This window comes from Acipenser ruthenus, chromosome 8 (assembly GCF_902713425.1).
Source record: "Acipenser ruthenus chromosome 8, fAciRut3.2 maternal haplotype, whole genome shotgun sequence".
NCBI lineage: Eukaryota > Metazoa > Chordata > Actinopteri > Acipenseriformes > Acipenseridae > Acipenser > Acipenser ruthenus.
In genome coordinates, this window is record NC_081196.1 from 10,526,742 (window position 1) to 10,544,726 (window position 17,985).

The 17,985-nt window shown below is 37.1% G+C and overlaps 2 protein-coding genes across 3 annotated transcripts; one reads left to right on the plus strand and one right to left on the minus strand.

Annotated features, from left to right (window-relative positions):
- Positions 1-80: 80 nt before the first annotated feature.
- Positions 81-7,283, minus strand: LOC117405392 (centrosomal protein of 57 kDa). Its single transcript, XM_034008416.3, has 11 exons — positions 7,062-7,283; positions 5,642-5,804; positions 4,235-4,414; positions 3,529-3,650; positions 3,264-3,380; positions 2,621-2,698; positions 1,955-2,056; positions 1,739-1,819; positions 1,193-1,437; positions 618-762; positions 81-494 (listed from the first exon to the last, which is right to left on the minus strand). The coding sequence occupies exons 1-11, from the start codon at positions 7,095-7,097 to the stop codon at positions 264-266; spliced, it is 1,500 nt and encodes a 499-aa protein (XP_033864307.3). The 5' UTR covers positions 7,098-7,283; the 3' UTR covers positions 81-263.
- Positions 7,284-8,073: 790 nt separating this feature from the next.
- Positions 8,074-17,719, plus strand: LOC117972859 (protein FAM76B). Of its 2 annotated transcripts, none has more exons than XM_059028438.1 (10): positions 8,074-8,425; positions 9,442-9,506; positions 9,852-9,906; positions 10,136-10,291; positions 11,156-11,352; positions 11,981-12,028; positions 12,207-12,284; positions 12,518-12,653; positions 14,365-14,466; positions 15,069-15,131. In XM_059028438.1, the coding sequence occupies exons 1-10, from the start codon at positions 8,339-8,341 to the stop codon at positions 15,114-15,116; spliced, it is 972 nt and encodes a 323-aa protein (XP_058884421.1). In that variant the 5' UTR covers positions 8,074-8,338; the 3' UTR covers positions 15,117-15,131. The 2 variants fall into 2 exon arrangements, with proteins under 2 accessions (XP_058884421.1, XP_058884420.1); XM_059028437.1 differs by lacking the exon at positions 15,069-15,131 and adding an exon at positions 16,274-17,719 and having other exon boundaries at positions 8,075-8,425.
- Positions 17,720-17,985: the final 266 nt, after the last annotated feature.

Here is a 17,985-nt window from a genome sequence, read left to right on the forward strand (position 1 = left end):
GTCATGCCTGACGATGTCGGCTCACCCAGTAAATCTACCCAGATTAAAAATACGTTTTTAAACAGATCCAAAAACACATGTAAAAAATAAATATTTTATTTTAAAATGTTAGAATCACAGCGGATAGTAGCAATAAAAAAAAAAAAATCCAAACCAGATACAGATAAAAACACCACAATGTACATGAAGGTGGAGGAATAGCATGGTGCGATCCCAATCCATAAACACCAAACCCTGAGTGTGTCACTCCCTCCCCAAGGCGCTCAGTAATCCCAGTGGATATCGTCCTTGCGGAGTGAAGTCTGCAGGGTCTGCATGTCCCTGAGCAGTCTCAGACTGTCCTTGCTTTTCTCCCCTGGTTTCACCTTGATCTGACCCGCACTCTTTCCTCTTGTGGTGACAGTGGTTGTGACCTTCACCTCCCCGACTCCAGACACTCTCCTGCTCCCCCTGCCATCGCTTGAATGCTTCCTTTGTGACTTTAATTTCTCCAGCTGAAAAACACCCAACAGCACAAAACAGGCGTAAATGACAGACATCTTCTTGTTTGGATGTTTGTTTCTATGAAAACTTTTGAGCTTGGCTTGATGTGAAATGTGGAAAATTGGCATGTTTACCTGTCCTTGGTGCCTGTGCACTTTCGCTATCTGGTCCCCTTTAGCCTCCATTCTCTTAACCAGCGATTCCAACTCTCGTTCCAAGTCTTGTCGCAAACGGTCTGTCCGAGTTTCGTGAATCTGTTTCACTAGTTCTTGGTGTTCACTTGAAAATAGGAAAGCAAAACACAGTGCTTAATCAACGTACTCAGTTAAGCATATTATTCATTATTGTAAATTAAGGAAGCACAGCCAAACCTATGCTGAAGGTTTGACAATGATGTGGCAACTATATAAAATTTTAGTACTCTGTGAATGATATTTTTTTTTCTGGTCACTGCTTACTCCCCAAGCAACTTTATAACCAACTAGTACAAACACTAACTTAAAATATAATTATTTTGTTTTCTAAAAGATTTGTGAAAGCACCTGAAAACAGACTTAACAAACCCAACATATGAGAAACTGCCTTTTTTATCTGCTTACAATCAGTAGTAGTTTTTATTGCAAAGGGGTAGTGAAACTTAAATCCAACATGAAACTACTTACTCTATAAAAAAAAATGTCATAATGCCCATTCACAACATTCCACTTACAAGCTCATGTGCCCAAACTCATCCTGCAGTGCCAGCAACAGGTCGGAGAGCTCCTCGCTGCAGGAAGAGGAGGAGCTAGTGGTGGAGGTGGTCGAAGCCCTCCTGCAATTGGTGGTGGAGCTTAACTTCCTGGCCACTGGCCTATCGCTCAGCACACGGTCGTTACACAGCAGCCTGTTGTGCTGCTTCATCAGGTGCAGCACATGCTGGACATTGGCACGTACCGAGTGGCTGGTACCAGTGGACTAGGAAGAGGGATTCAAAAATAGGAGTGGGGTTGTTAATCATGATGCCTGCAATACCAAATAATCTGTAACAATTTATTAATTAAACAGCTACAAATCTAATTCTTAAAAAAATAACATTTACATTGCAAATGTAGGCTGCATCGGTAATATTCTGGGGTGGACTATCTTCAAATTAAACATGCAAATAACCCATGAAAGAATTCAACTGATTTAAGATGCAGGCATCAAGTTTGATATTGGAGCATGTACTGTACTGAACACATTCTGCCAACATGTAAAGATAACTTTATTGACTCACCTTTCCTGCTACAAAGGGGACGTCCCCTAGACTCAGTCTGTAATGAGGCTGGGTGTGTGAATAGTGCTGTTGAACAGGCCTCTAAGAGAAAGAAAAGATATTTGATGAATTTCTACATAATGTAGGCAACAGAAATAACATGAGAACAGTTCATTTTTAATTTAAGTGACAGTAGGCAATTATAATCTACTTTTATTTTTTGTACAGAAATCTTACTTTTGCTGCTTGTTTTTTCTTCTTTTTTGTTTTCTTTGCCTTTGGTGGTTTAGGGGACACAGACTGAAGCAAGATTCGATTGGCTTCTAACCCGGTCTGTAACTGTAACAAAAGAGTGAGTCTTCAGCCAGCAGAAAACACAGTTTCCTATCAGCTGTGTTTCACTTAAACAGACTATAGTTTATCATAGTTCACCACAAACTGTAGTCATTGAATTAAACTCTTAAATGAAACCTGAAACCAACATGGTTCTATGTGATATTTGTTTCCCAGTAAGCTTTATACTTATGGCTAATTTATATCAACCTTGTCCTCAATTAATTTTAGCATTAGCATTCATAATTATTCTTCATCAATTCGTTTTTTAGACTTGATCAACCAACATATCCTAATTAAACTTAGCAGTCTGACCTGCTCCGTCTATGGCCAAGCATACGTTATGCGCCTGTTTAGCCATGTTCTTAAGATCGTTTTCCAGATTTTATTGTTGATGGCCCAGTTTGTAAAATAAAGTTATTCAGTTATTTCCTAATGTATCGTGTCACTGTTAGAAACTTGTGCTAATCAGTTATTATGAATTATGCAACAAAAGTGAACCTGGCAAGATTATCTGAAAAATTGAATTCTTTTGGCCAAATAAATAACTGACCTAAATGAAGAAAGTACCTGAGCAGCCTTGTCCTGAACCAGTTTTCTCTGGTGCTCTTCTTCTCGAAGCTTCTCTTGCAGCTCACAGATTTTATTCTACAATAGAGGGAAAAACAACCCCACTGAAGCTCGCATACTTTAAAAAGAACTGCTGCTAAACATAAACAGCATTTTGCCTAAATTACGAAACATCACTTTCGTTTATCTTTGTACCGTGTACAAAACCATAAACCCCTGAACACTATGAAACAGAAAATAGTTCTAGAACACTTTAAAAATAAGACACCTGGAGCTATGTAAATGCAAAAGTGGATTAACCTTACCCTTCCAGGACAGGCCACGATTGTTTTAGCGCATTACAGGATCTGGGAACCATGTAAAAAGTGCTGTAAAATGATCAAAATCAATTCCTCCAGTGGCTTATCCCGGCGGGATATAGGTTGATCAAATCAATACCTAAGTGTGATGGACCAAATATAGGCCACAATTTAGAACTCGTATTACATTGACATAAAAGCCATTTAAGATTTAGTGTGACCTTAATGACATGCATCATGCATTATTGGTATTGATTAGAAAACGGTGGATTCACAGAAAATCCTGGAATGGATTGAACAGTCCAGCAATCTGTCAGAACAACTCCTCTTTAACCTCTGCTGACCTCTGCCAGTCCCTGTGTTGCTGTGAGCCTGAGGTATTCTTGTTCCAGCAGGTCCAGCTTCTCAAACTTGGCCTGGACATCTGATGTGTCGACAGATCGCTCTTGTTCTAAAGAAACCTGAAACAGAATCCAAAAATTAGTATTTCGGTGATGTTTAAAAAATAGTTCCGATAATTAATTTACGTGTACATTGTAATGATATTTTCACTGTTCAAGTTACCAGCTACGAGATCAATGATTTGTATGTTTGTTTTTTTGCAGATACCTGCTTCTTTAACAGCGTTGTTCTTTCCGTTTCTGCGTTGCGGACCATCTTCCTCATGTATTCCAGCTGTTTCTCCAGAAGTTTACACCGAGATTCAGCAGCTGCTAGCTGTGTTGACAGCTCTACGTAACAGGAGAAATAACAGCCGATAGCTATTTTGTCTTCTCAAGCAACAAATGAGATACAGGAGCAAGACCTATTGCAGTATTCAGGAGTCAAGATTCTTAGATTGTTGGGCAAACACTGAGTTGCTTGAGTTATAAACAAACTTAAATTGTATTACTTTGTTCTAATTAGCAGGTGTTTTGTCCTTTTAAAAACATTTACTGTATTTTGAAAGACTGGAAGTGAACACCACGATAGCCTGCCCCAAAACATCAATCTAGGTAACAGTTTAATTTGGCATCAGACAACGACCTCAGATTACATTGAAAAGAACACATTTGCTGATTATCTCTTATCTTATGTTAGGTTAATGCTACTTTAGGGTACAATACGGCAGTCCAATATTAGTTGTAATGAGTGTTTGTGAAACCCTTAGTATTTTGCCTAGACAAGTCTTATTAGCCACAGCTGGTATGAGGGTGACAGGAAACATCCCTAACTTCAAAACCAAAAGCTCATTTATTTAATTACTAATATTAGGAAACAGCAAGTGGCAGACCGGAGTGAACCCAGGTTGCTCACCGTTCCCCCACACACCCACCTTGGTTGTGCCTGGTTGCCTGCGTCTTGCTGGAGTCGCGGTGCTCTCGCTCGCGGTCCAGCACCTTCTTGTACTCGCTGGTCTGGTGGGAGAGCCGCTGCAGGTTCTCCTCAGCCTGCGCCCGCTCCACTTCTAGATGCTGAATCTTTTCCTGTAGGTTCTTCAGCGCCGATAGGATCGCTGGGAAAACAGCATGAAACAAACAAAAACAAAAAACCATCAATCTCATTTATACATTCTTGAGACACATATCTCCGGTCCTTAAGCGTTTGCATTGGCTTCCTATCCAGTCCCGTGTTTCCTTTAAAATATTATTGTTGACCTACAAGGCTTTGCACGGTCAGGGTCCTAGTTAAATAATGGACCTTGTTAGCCCTTACATCCCTGGGAGGCAGCTTAGATCCTCTAACTCTGGACTGTTCAAATGCATGCTTCCAAAACGTGTTACAGCTATGGTAGGTGTGAATTTATACCATATGGATATAGTCATCGAATTTCCATTAGGACAAGGATCATATTCCTCAGTGTTACTTACCGATATTACCTGTTAATTACTCAAAATTAGCACTCAGAAAATGTTTTAATAGATACTTTTACCACCAGTAAAAGTATTTCTTATAAATAAAAAATTTAATGTTTTCAAACACTGGCCATTATACACAACAAACCAATATGTACCGTTATCAATAATTAGTAAGTCTGAGTATTTATGTTTCTATACAGCACTTACTATATGGTTGTCATGTATAGGGCTAAACTATCTTGTGTTGTGTACAGCAGTCTCTAACTAAATGCACCAGGCAGCTTACCAGTAAAACCTGTGCGTTTTTATATAAGATATGTTCATTATTTTCATTATAAATTTGGTATTTTTGTCTTTCAGGCTGCTGGACACTGATAAATGAAAACGGCAACATGATTTGAGTTGTGACTACTTTTGTTCTAATAATATCTTTATAAAATGTTTTCATTTCAGAATATAAATGAACAGTATGAGATGCTATTAGAAATAAAAAAGTCAAATACTAATATTACACTATAGAAAGTATTATATCGGTACTGAATAGTAAAGGTCTGACGTCATTTCTGAATGTTTGAGCAGATGTGCAAATGTATGAAGGAAGTCCTTTTAGAGTGCTGGCAATCTACAACCCACATCTACCTACAACAGCTTGAAACTAGATGAAATGCATAATGTTTATCAAAGCTATTTGGGTTTGTGTAGAAGCGAGAGACCCATCTTGGATAGGTGCGATTATTTCCAGCTTGTGAGCTGGTAGGTTAGGTACCTTTTGTTCGTGGATAAATAAAAAAAAGAGAGTTACTGTAAATAACCTGTTTTGTCATTCTAATGTTCTCGGGTGCCACACACAGACCAGCTTACAGAACAATCTTGGGTGAGTTTACCTGTGCTGCTGCTCTCCGGGTACGCTTTGACTGGTTTGTCAGGGGATCTCCGCAGGTCAGCGTTGAGGAAGGGGCGGTGCATCGGGTACTCCGCAAAGGAGGGTAAGGATGGAGGCTGAGACATGGCCGGACCACAGGAGCTTACACCGAGCAGGTCTCGCAGCTGGGGAAAGCAAAGGGAGATTGTCAGCACCAGCGTAAGCACACATCTGACTGCAGTGTGGAATAGCAGCACTGCGATCTAGACACAGAGAAAGCTACAGAACTACTGTGCCATTTTAACCCTTCACTGTGCAGCAGCTAATACTGGATAACTTGTATTTATAGGCTTTGTACCTCACTCCTTCATATATATCACAGCTGGAAATAAAAATCCTATTGCACAGCAGTTTCACCCATTCCAGGTTTTACTACAAACTTCATTAGCCACAGTGTGCATTTAACAAGCTTTGGTGTGTCTTATTAAAGTCATAATAAAACCAGACTGGATCAAACTTCTACGCAATGGCTTATTGCATAACCTTACTATAACATCCCTGTATATTCCCCTCAGATTCTGAGCATCGAAAGAAACTGTGCTGAAGCCACAACTTACTAAGCTTCCTCACACCATCATCATAATAATAATAATAATAATAATAATAATAATAATAATAAACTTGACTTGACTAATTAAAATGTTTGCTCTGAGATTTTACCAGGTTCTATGAATGGCAGAAATCATTTGAAGAATCTCAGCCCACAATGACAGGTAAACTGAAACAACCTCATGTATTATCATTACAGTCGGTTTACACACATGTATATAATGTACTAATATGATATTATTCTGCAATAGTTTACCCTAACATACTCAATACAGATAATGTTACCGTACATAGACCAAGGCGGTTCAACATGACAAAAATCAGCTCATCTAACTACAAAGGTGTAGTTAATTATATTCCCTATTGAAAATTATATAATGTGAAATATGTGGGATCCAAATGTTTAACACTTTGTTGAGAGAGCTTAACCCAGTTTTTAGAGAGAAAAATAATCTACGTCTACACGATCACTAAATTAGACATCAGGCAAACTAAAATCATTGTAAACGTGAGCAATTCTGTAAGTCATTCATGACCATTTTAATGAAATGCTGTAATAGAATTGCAGGTAATATATTATTTATCAGCAAGCTCGCTCGATGGGTGTTGTGTAACATGAGCTATATCAAGTGTTCTGCAATTTACAGTAACATTCATCACATACACAAAAACAGTACACGTTTTAAAAATTGATTGTTTCGCTAGTGTAACATCGACGTTACTTTGTCTATTCAAGGATACATTGTATCTTATCGCTGCAGATACAGAGTTAATTACAAATAACGTATTTATTTAATACAAAGACCATATTAAATTGTTAAAGCATTTCGTACCGTCTCAGAAGAGTAGGTTGCTGCTGCTGTCGCCATCAAACATGCGCCGTTTTGTTTTTACTTCTAATGTTTTATCTAACTAACGTTTTAAATTTCCTACCACTCTGCAAACCTACAGCTGCCTCTACGCAGGAAACACCATAAACACCAACTAAGCGTGCAGCGTGAGCAGGAGGGGCCGGGGAAGACGTGATGACGTCACAATTCAGCTTGACTGAAATGCAGCAAGACCAATTACAAAGCGCAAAGGAAAAATAACCTATAACTAATGGAAAGAATAAACCTTTACATTTGTTTTATATCTATTTGTCTTTAAGTTAACCCAAGGGTGTGAACAATAAAATTATCAACGCTATATTAAATAATAATAGCATTTGCATATCCATGTTGGTTACCCAGAAGAAACCATTTATTACGTGTTAGATATTCTAGTATTCACTGGTTTTGGTTGTCTATGTGCTTTTTCAAGAATAAAGTTGTACACTAACTACCAATACGCTGTTTAAGCTGCTATTGTTCACACAGTACGCATGTTATATTGTTTAAATCGATTAAGTTGCTGTTAACCTGAGATGGGACAAAAAAACGACTGTGGCCCTCTTTCTTGAAACCTATATAAAACTAGATGAATATTTAAGTTACATTGCAGATTGTCAATACTAGTCCTCTTGAAATACAGTACATTGGCTTGTTTGAAGGGCAGATACCAACATGCTGTCGTGTAGGTAGCTAGCCGAATGTATTTTTCTAAGGGGATTTGTAGTCTGCTTTCTAAATGAAACATTAGATCTGTTTCTTGTAGCTCTAATCTGTAGTATACTTAGTTAGCATCCATTTTCACGTAATATTGCTCCCCTCTTTACACAAGTGACGTACTTGTGTAAAGAGACCGAACTTCTACTTTGTGTCGGTTGCGTCACAAAAATAGCGCAAAACAAGGCGTTTCATTTGAGAAGCAGAGCACACAGTGTGCTATCATTGGCTGCTGGTTTTTAAAACCCACGTTCCCGCCCATTTGCAGATTGTGCTGGTTGGTCAGGCTCTCCTTCCTTTGTCGGTGTTGGTCGGCATCCGGTCCGAGTGACGCCGCGGAAACAAAAAACCGTAAAGAGCTTGAAACTCCTTTTAAATATTTTAACCCTGGATATTTTTTAAAAGGACTTCTTTGGGTTTGGCTTTCTTAGAGGTGTAGTGTAAAGAACACGCTTTTAACCCACTAGTGTATTGTTTTTTTAAGTATATAATATTTTTCTTGTGTGGTTCTATTTTTGTTGAGAATGGCGACGACGGCCCTGTACGCGTGTACGAAGTGTAACCAGCGGTACCCGTTTGAGGAGCTTTCACAGGGGCAGCAGCTTTGCAAGGTCTGGGTCTGTTGTTTCTTCTCTATGTATGTGTGTGCATAATCTCCTACATCTGACTGTTAGGCACTGTTTTTAAAGGGTGTCGTAATGCATTTTTGTTTATATGTATATTTGTGGTATTTATTTATTATTATTCCATTCAGGTACCTTAGTATGTAGCAAATACGAGTAACATCATAATGCGTTTAGTAGTTACTTGCTGCAGTGTGAGCCTAGTCAGACACTAGTAGTAATATCAGCTGACGATACACTAAAACACCGCCTGAGAATAAAACTGATAAAAGGCTACGAGAAAAGAAAAACCGATACCCTTTGTTTTGAAATCCATTGCCTGCGCGAACATCTGATTTTTGAATTCATATGTTTAGATTAAAGGCGACCGAACTTCTAGTTATGGCTAGACACAATTTTGTTAAAATGTGGAGTTACAGTTTCAATTCCGGTTTTAAAACTGCATCTTCTTAAAGCAGTACACTTTAAATTAGAATAAACTTGCTCCCAGTTGACAGCAAAACATTATTCTTGATCCTACCATTGGTAGTCAAGTATCGCAGGATTTTAGTTCTGATTTCAGTTTCATAATTATTGCCAGGAATCAGAATGCCAACTCCTACCACCCTGTCTCTTAAATCCTGTAAAAACAGATGTACTACTGTATCGATAATCTGCAAAGCCACAGTAAAGCAAGGCAGCATGTTTCCCTCTGTTGATAACGCAGAGAGGCGTGCTTTTTAATGTGGTGTTGTATGCGATTCTGTGTTACCCTTCGGAGAGCTGTGCCAGATGTATAGCACATCCGTTGGGTTAATAGACTTAGTGCTGAGGTGCTTTTTTCTATCTTAGTTTTTATTCAATTTTGTATGCCCCCCCCCCCCCCCCCCAAATGCTTTAGATGTGTATATAAGGAATATATCACTGAAGTATCCTTGCAATAGAAAAGGATTTTTGCCTCAAAAACAAATTAGGCAATGGACTCAATTGCTGTAATTAACACAATGTTACTTTTTAATTTACAGGAATGCCGGATAGCACACCCAATTGTGAAATGTACATACTGTAGATCTGAATTTCAACAGGAAAGGTAATTTATTTTTTTTGGGGGGGGGGGATCCAGGAAAAGCTAACCCATGTGGGCACCTACCCAGATTTTTATTAACCAGTGTTCATTTAATGCATCATGATGTTGATGGTTGATATTAAAATATAGGTCCCTTTGGCGCTTAATTTATTATCTGTTGTTAATTTACTCTAATCTGTTTTGCTCAGACACACTGCTGCTTTTATCACTAACCTAAGAGTTGTCTCTGTTAGTGTTAAGCAGGTACCCATCTCAAGCTTGTTTTATATACCAAATATATTTTATTATAGTTTGCAATGACGATTTAGCAAAGTAAATTGTTTTTATATTTGTTTTGTTATTTTTCAGCAAAACAAACACAATTTGCAAGAAGTGTGCTCAGAATGTGAAGCAGTTTGGGACGGTAAGTTATCTGACAATACCCCAAAAAGTATATTGATAATTAATAGAGAAGTACAGTGCATTTTTATATCGTTTTTACAAACTTGTACAGCTTTTTGTGAGGTTTTCATTGTGCATTTAGCCTTTAGGATAAAGGCGCACAAGATTGATGTGTAAAGTTAGGATGTTGTAGTAAATGTTTGAGAGTGTGATCCTGTTTAATTTTAGATTTTTTTGGCTTTATTTTACAGCCCAAGCCTTGTCAGTACTGTAATATAATTGCAGCCTTTATTGGAACCAAGTGTCAACGCTGCACAAACTCAGAAAAGAAATACGGCCCTCCCCAGACCTGTGAACAGTGCAAGCAGCAGTGTGCTTTTGATCGCAAAGAGGAAGGCAGACGGAAGGTATTGAAATGGAATGATAACACTTACCACTTTGTACACTCTCGGGTCCATGCATTTTAAAATGACTGTTCTCTTTTGGAATGTCATCAGGTGAGTATTACAAACAAACAACATATTAAATGTGACTGTCAGCTTGGACTAATAAAAAAAGGTTTGAGGCCATCAGTGAAGCTACTGAGTCACACAATCATGAATATGATTGATTGGTGATTGATTGATTGATTTTTTCTGCATAACTCCATATTTTTATTTAGCGTGAAACCTGAGTAATGCATATACCAATTGTAGCCACAGCAACACCTAATAACAGCAATACAGTAAGTACTAAATTGTTTGGAATTGGTTATTGCAAAGGCTTTTTTATGCTCCTAAAAATTAATAGAAAATAACGGGGGAAAAAAACATGCAAGGCATTTACCAGATAGGTACGCACAGTAATTTTTTATAAAAGGTGTTTGTGTTAATGTGCAATCAAAGATTACTGTATGTTGTGTAATAAATTAAAATAACTATTCTGGTTTCCTTGGCTGTAATTAAAGTTTTGGAATAGTTTTTGTAGTTCATACAAAGTTATAACAATGCTTAAACCTGCAATGTTGACATGTGACCAGTACATTAAGATCCCAATATCAAAATCCATTAGTCATCCATGAGTATCAAACTGCAAACATGAGAAGGGTTCTACTGGCTAGGCTATCAAAAAAAACTATTCTAAATTCTAAAGCTGTTTTCTAAGGATATAAGGCATTTATATTGTAGTTCATGCACATTATGTGCATTTAGTGTATATACAAATCCTATTGCATTTTTATTTAATTTCTGTTGTCAGTATTGTTACTAAATCAAATTGTTTTGTTTTTCCAGGTTGACGGGAAGTTACTTTGTTGGCTATGCACTCTGTCGTACAGACGCGTCCTACAGAAAACTAAAGAGCAGAGAAAGGGGTTGGGGTCATCGCATTCCAATTCTTCCTCAGCCTCACTCACTGAGAAGGACCAGCATCATTCCAGACACCACCACCACCACCACCACCACCACAGGCACAGCAGCGGCCACCATAAGTATGTACTTTAGTCTTATGAGTAAGTTGGTTTCTACAGTTTTGATTGATCCTTTGTTTTTTTGTGACGTCATTTTGCATTAAGGCACAAAAGATTGCCGTATTTACCAAACAAGGAAAAACAAACAATTACATTAATCAAAGGGTCATTGCGGAAAAAGACAGAGAAATGAACCAATGAAAACTGTAAACCTGTGGCCGGGGCAAGTTGCAAACCAATTTGGCTGGTTTTAGATGCTTTCTTAATGCATGTTTTAAGTCACATTAGGAGCATTTTTTAAAAGAAACAGGGATGCAAAGGTGTTGCTGTGTGAAGTCACACGCGGACTTGCTGTTTCTGGTTGTAGATGACTAGAAGATAAGAAAATCAAACAGTGCTGACTTGCAACCTCCCTTGTGTGAATGTCTCGTTACTGTACCTGCTCTTGATGATTTTTGTTAAATTCTGATTGTTATAATCTGACCTTTTAAAAATGCAGTCCAATCTGTTTGTGAATTGATCGCAGCTAACACGAGTTAATGTTCTGCCTCCATCCCATCCCCTCATTGTTTTGACAGTTGTGGACTGAGCTTTTACTATGGTACACTGTATTTCGTTTACAATTTACAATTTGCATGTTTTTAAATAGACTCGACAGCCTCAGCCCAGAGCAAGACCAGGGACTGTGGAAACAGAGGTAAATAGCACTGCAGTAAACTAATATCCATCTAGTATGTTAAGTAATATTCAGTACATTTAAGGAATGACCCTGGCTTTACTTCCTATTCTGCTTCTGTCAGCAAAATAATCTAAAACTGTACAAGTTGAGGTTGTAAGTATGTTTTTTAACTCCTTTTAATGTTTCTTTGTTTTAGCCATACAGCTTCATCTATTCAGAATGAAACTCCAAAGAAGAAACCAAAACTGGAGACCAAGCCATCAAATGGAGATAGGTAAGTTTGACATACAGTAGTTATAACTGGAAATCGAATGGGTGATTTATAAATATTGACTTCTTTCTAGTGTACATTATCTTCATTATGTGGAGGACTTTGTTCTGGTCAGAAGATAATTAATAGTTTATTAGCAAATGCTACTCTTTAACTGTTTTCATGAATGGCTCATGTAATGAGTTGCTTATATCCAAAAAGTGTTAATGACATATATTTATTTTTTTGTTCTTTAGTAGTTCTATTAACCAGTCAATGGACTCTGGAGGAACTGATAACTTTATCCTGATCAGTCAGCTGAAGGAGGAGGTGATGTCCTTGAAAAGATTACTGCAGCAGAGAGATCAAACCATATTAGAAAAGGATAAAAAGGTAAAGGGTTTAATCTTGAACCTATGTGTTCTGTCTACCACTCAACTGGACCTTGAATAAGGTGATCCAGGTGTGCTTTGACCAGAAGAAGTCTTTAAAGTTGTGATTTCATACGTTATTTTTTTTATTGTGATGCGAGTATTTGACAATTGGGTCATTCAACGCCCATATTCAAGTCCCATATGAAAGTTCATAACCCCTCAGCTCCAAGCTAGTGCCATTGGAGGCCCACATTGTTATTTTTTCCTCTAGATCAATCCTCAGAGAATGCACAATTGAAGAAATAACCAGTTTGGATAGAACTATGTGACACTTTAACCTCACCAAAGTGGCCATAAGCAATGATCGAATGCATGACAAATGCAACTTCAAAATCCCTGGTTACCATAATATTTTGCTTGATTCTTGTAGATCTCATCAACATCTGTCCAAACATATCTTTGGGTGATTTTTTGGAGTGCCCCCACGCAAAGTTATTACAGCCTAAACGGTACAAATAGCAAAAATTCAAATTTCAAGGGGGTTTAGTGACCAGTGGTGGGACTTGAAACCAAATGTTTTTCACAGAATTTGGAAGACTGGTACCTAAGGGTCTTATCGCAATACTTTACATTTTAGGACCCACATCCCCTACAGGGTAAAGGGTTAGGCTGAGGTTTGAATAAAACTTGTCTGTTACCCCTTGTCTGGCAATTTGCCAGAAGTGAGTAGGGTGCTCCTAGTATCTTTTTTCCGAAAAGCAATATTCATTTCAAGTAGAACGAGGTGCTACACATGATGGTAACATCTGAATTGCACCCAGGGTGATTTTTTGGTCAAGGTCCCTTTCTCACTTTAGGTTGACCTTTGCAAGGTCAACCTAATTGTGAATTTTTCTAGGAATTTTTGCAGATGCAGATGAACCTGTTTTGTGTCACCTGGCTTCATCATACCTTTTTAATTTTCACGATTTTTCAAAAACCACTCACCATGCACCGTAGATTTGGGAAATTGCCTCTGTTAATATCGTCACACAAACCCGCTTATTGTCGCGTTTTGTGCAGCCTGTCAAATGCTGCATGGCCAGGCTTTACTAAGTAACCACAGAATATAATTAATTTCCAGTGCAAATAGCAACCAATAATCTCGGCTATAAACTGACATTTTGTACAGCGCCTCAAATGCTGCGTGGGTGGTCTTAACGGTACAGTTCAGTTACAAAACACCAACGTCACCAAATGTTTCTTTAACATAGTCTTATACAAATAACCAAACGAGCAAGATGGGCCACATGGCCTCCTCTCGTTAGTAAACTTTATGTTCTAACTGCACACAAAAAAAAACACCAAGTGCAACACCTAATTTGATAGCTCTCATCATTTGACAAATCATGTTTTTTTTTTGTTTGTTTGTTTTTTTAGATAATGACACACTGTTTTGTTCCAGTTAATGAAACAAAACTTTTGTCCTGTAGTAAACTATATGCATTTGTTTAAATGTACAGTATTAAAACACTGCTCTTTAGTTCACTGTTAGTTTTCTTTCTTTTCTCTCGCACTCGTAATGTGCTGCCATAGGCAAACGTGAAAGCCGGTTTATATCACAAAGTATGTCTGCACGGCAATCATGATATAAAGTGTGTTCATCTGTATTTGGAGAACATTCTTTACTGAAATCTGAGGATATATGGAAGATGGCTCTAGGTTTTTATTATTATTTTTTTCTCTTACAGCTTACGGAACTAAAGGCAGATTTTCAGTACCAGGAATCAAATATGAGAACAAAAATGAACAACATGGAGAAAGCACACAAAGAAGCTATGGAGGCGCAACAGGTATGGTGGTTTTGCTGCTTAACCGAAAAGCAAACTGATACAGCATTAACCAGGAGTTTGAGAGTCCAATACTGTCTTGTGCATACCCTGCAGCTGGAATATAGTTGAGGCATACTTAGTTCTACATATATCAAGAGAACCACTTTTTCAATTGTGATGAAACATGGTTGGACTATTCTTTAACACATGGTAGGTTGCTGCTAAACTGAAGGACATGTTTTTCTCAGTGGAAAAATGTGAAGCCCATCCTTCCCAATTTTTCTACAGAGAAAAGCCCTGTTTACAGTTTTTCTTGTGAGAAAAACCGCACCCTTCTCAATTTAATGTAGCACCCGCATGTTACATTAATCTGGCAAATTGATTATCAAATTGTGATTAAACATTTAATTCCTTCTATATTCTGAAGTGTATTTGTTTACGACTGTAAGTCGCCCTGGATAAGGGCGTCTGCTAAGAAATAAATAAATAAAAAATAAAGTAATAGTGTTGATGTTTGTCAAACTGATAGCTATAATTTTGAATTTACAGCCGTGGCGAGAAATGCATGTTACTGACATACTTGTTTAATTGGGATACAACATTATTTACATTATGTTATTTAGAGTATAAGAATCATGGATGGAGAGAGAGAGGGGAGAAAAATAAGTTAAGTTATCTCAGGATCTCAAGAAAAGTTTCCTGAGAATTTATCACCATATAGATATTTTATATTAAAGTTACTAACAAGGTGCATGTTTTGTAATCACATTTGCGTTTTACTTACTTTTATGTTGATGTAACACAGTGGTGGTCTTGTAACTGTATTAATTTTTGCTTTATTTAATTTATATATTTTGGAACTGCACTTTATTTTATAATGTACATTTTTATTAATTCGATGTGAGCACTTGTATTTGTATGTCTGCTGTCCCCTTTTGTAATTAGGAGTTGTTTTGTTCTTTCCTGAAGCCAGGATTATTATTATTATTATTATTATTATTATTATTAGTAGTATTTTTTTAAAAGTTTTATTTTCCAACCGAGCAGATATTCGTGTGGCACTGGAACTATTTTTGTTAGAGAGGGAAGCAGAATGTCGTTTCACTTTGTTTTGACTATTTATTTTGGTACTATATGCCAAATAATAACAAAAAAAAAGTGATTTGAACATGAATTGCTTCTGGTGTCTTTTATTGAAACTCTACATGGAAAATACGTCTTTACTGAAGAAGAGCAACTTGTTAAGTTATTGTTGAAAAAAATTAAAATAATAAATAATAACAATAACTTGAAACAAACCATGCAGCTACTTTAAAATAACTTAAGACCCTGAATGCATCTCAGGCAGGCAGCAAGTACAGCTACAAAGTTGTGTGTGGTGATGTGCTGTAACGGGGCTCGCGGTGGTCCTCTGTCGCTGTAAAGGGGTCCCGAGGTGGTGGGGTTGTGCTTTACTGGGTCGTGCGGTGGTGGGTTTCTGGTAATAGACACGCTGTAGGGTCCGGATACAGCACAGAAATGTCTTCAAAAATCTGGTAAAGAAATTCACCAAAACTGTATACAATCTTATTATGCAGTACAATAAATTCAGATTTGCTACAGTTGTTATAATTGCTGCACTTGGCTGTAACAATCTGCAATAGTCATTTGACGATGACTATCAGTTCAGACCTGAGTTATCTTTGACACTGGCTGAATCAACAAGACGCTGAATGTTGCAGCTTTTTTTTAAAATGACTCTTGAAACATACGCCTTAAATGAAATTAAGTTATCAGTATTGCAGGATTTGAATAACTTTTAATATTTTTTCTTTCTTCTCATTTTTAGGCAAAGAATCGAGATCTACTTAAACAAGTAGCCGCTTTGTCAAAGGGCAAAAAGTTTGAGAAGTCTGGAAGCACGTTGTTGTCTCCTTGAAAACTAATGAAGGTCTAACATAGTGTAAAGTTGTTTAAACTATAAACACTGTGAAGCCCTGAAATAAAAACTAATTTGAGTTTACCTAGGAGCACGATAAACACCTGACAAGAATACCCTTGAAGTTATCAGGCTATTTTACTGTCCATTTCCCTTTTCTTTGGTAGACAAAGAAACACTATGGCAATAAAAAAGATAAAACTTCTCAGAAAACTACTTGAAGTGATTTAAGGCTTTTCAACTCCATATTGCCTAACATGATTTGAGTAGATTTTTTTACCTTTTTATGCAGATGTTTGTGCTACCCAAGTCTAAAAACAGAAATTGAATATCCTGAAATAGATGTTGAATGTCTTAATCTTTAATTATGTAATGAAAACTGCCAGTATGGAACATTTGTTTTTTTAAAGACAAATATTTTTACCATATGAAACTCCAGGTTGTGGTTTGTAAGTGTTTCAGACTTGAATTGCCACTTTGAAATGCAGCTTAAGGCTATTTTATTTTTTCCAAAAGGCATTGGTAAATACTATAGGGTTAAATGTGTGCTGTTGGCCCTTTTTTTATTAACGTGTGTACTATTTTCTTTTTCTACAAAATCATTTTACCTTATTTATTCAAACTGCCTTTAAAAAAAAAAAAAAAGATAATGTTAAAATACAAAGTTTTTAAAGTGAATGCAATTCAAAAATGTTATTATTTATTTCTGATAACACACATTTTAACTCTTATTACCGCGTAGCACTAACATCTCAACCTGATCCTGACTATGAACTGTGTGTAAATAGGTGTATTGTTTCTTATTGACGAGACCGTGAGATTAGGCAAAAACGGCCTCATGTGGGAAGCATCATGTTATCTCGAGTCAGCGATTTGGAATGGTATTGGGGCTTCACAGGACTATACAAATTATGGAAACCTTTAATATGATTTTTTATTTTAACCTACATTTTATAACTTGAAAATTGCACCAAACCTCTTGCAGTGATGAATTGGACAGCGACTCGTTGCTGCACCATTGGGGAAAGACATCTAATAATGCATGAAACACAGCTGTAAGGGGAGGGTCGTGGTCTCATGTACTGTATTGTACTTTTAGACAGATTTTCAAATCATGTAAATTACTTTGCTCAGTAAAGGCCTTTGTGTATTTTAAACTTGTTACTTGTACCGTTTCTAGTAAGTATATGTAAAGCAATTGATATATCTAAAATATGCTTTATGACACACAACTATTACACTTTTTACAGCTCTGGACTTAATTGAATACTGTACTTGCACAAAATGTACAGTTTCACTTTTGTACTTTTTACAAACCCAGTATTTAAGAAAATAAAAATAAAACTTTGTAAAACACCTTTGTCTTTTGTATGTTTACTGTTGGGGACATGACGTCTGTGTTAATGACTTGCTGTAACCTGTCTAATTCTTTATTCAAGCCAAAAAGCAGAGAACTGGGATTGTGATTTTTATAAATAAGAAGCTTCTGGAAAATAGTAAGCATACATATTTATTTGTGGATGTCCTGAATGCATATCTGCGCTACACCTTGTCATGTGGTTTGCAAATCCCTAGTGCCAAGTTATTGGCCCTGTTTTTGTCCAAGATAATATAAAAGCAGT

What these genes read in the sequence shown, in the direction of transcription:
- LOC117405392 (XM_034008416.3), bottom strand. Translation starts at nt 7,097, where the DNA reads ATGGCGACAGCAGCAGCAACCTACTCTTCTGAGACG. An exon ending in CCCGGAGAGCAGCAGCACAG is followed by an intron (nt 4,415 to 5,641) that starts GTAAACTCACCC and finishes CTGTTTTCCCAG; the next exon opens with CGATCCTATCGGCGCTGAAG. An exon ending in TGCACAGGCACCAAGGACAG is followed by an intron (nt 495 to 617) that starts GTAAACATGCCA and finishes GGTGTTTTTCAG; the next exon opens with CTGGAGAAATTAAAGTCACA.
- LOC117972859 (XM_059028437.1), top strand. Translation starts at nt 8,339, where the DNA reads ATGGCGACGACGGCCCTGTACGCGTGTACGAAGTGTAACCAGCGGTAC. An exon ending in AGGGGCAGCAGCTTTGCAAG is followed by an intron (nt 8,426 to 9,441) that starts GTCTGGGTCTGT and finishes TTTAATTTACAG; the next exon opens with GAATGCCGGATAGCACACCC. An exon ending in AAGCTATGGAGGCGCAACAG is followed by an intron (nt 14,467 to 16,273) that starts GTATGGTGGTTT and finishes TCTCATTTTTAG; the next exon opens with GCAAAGAATCGAGATCTACT.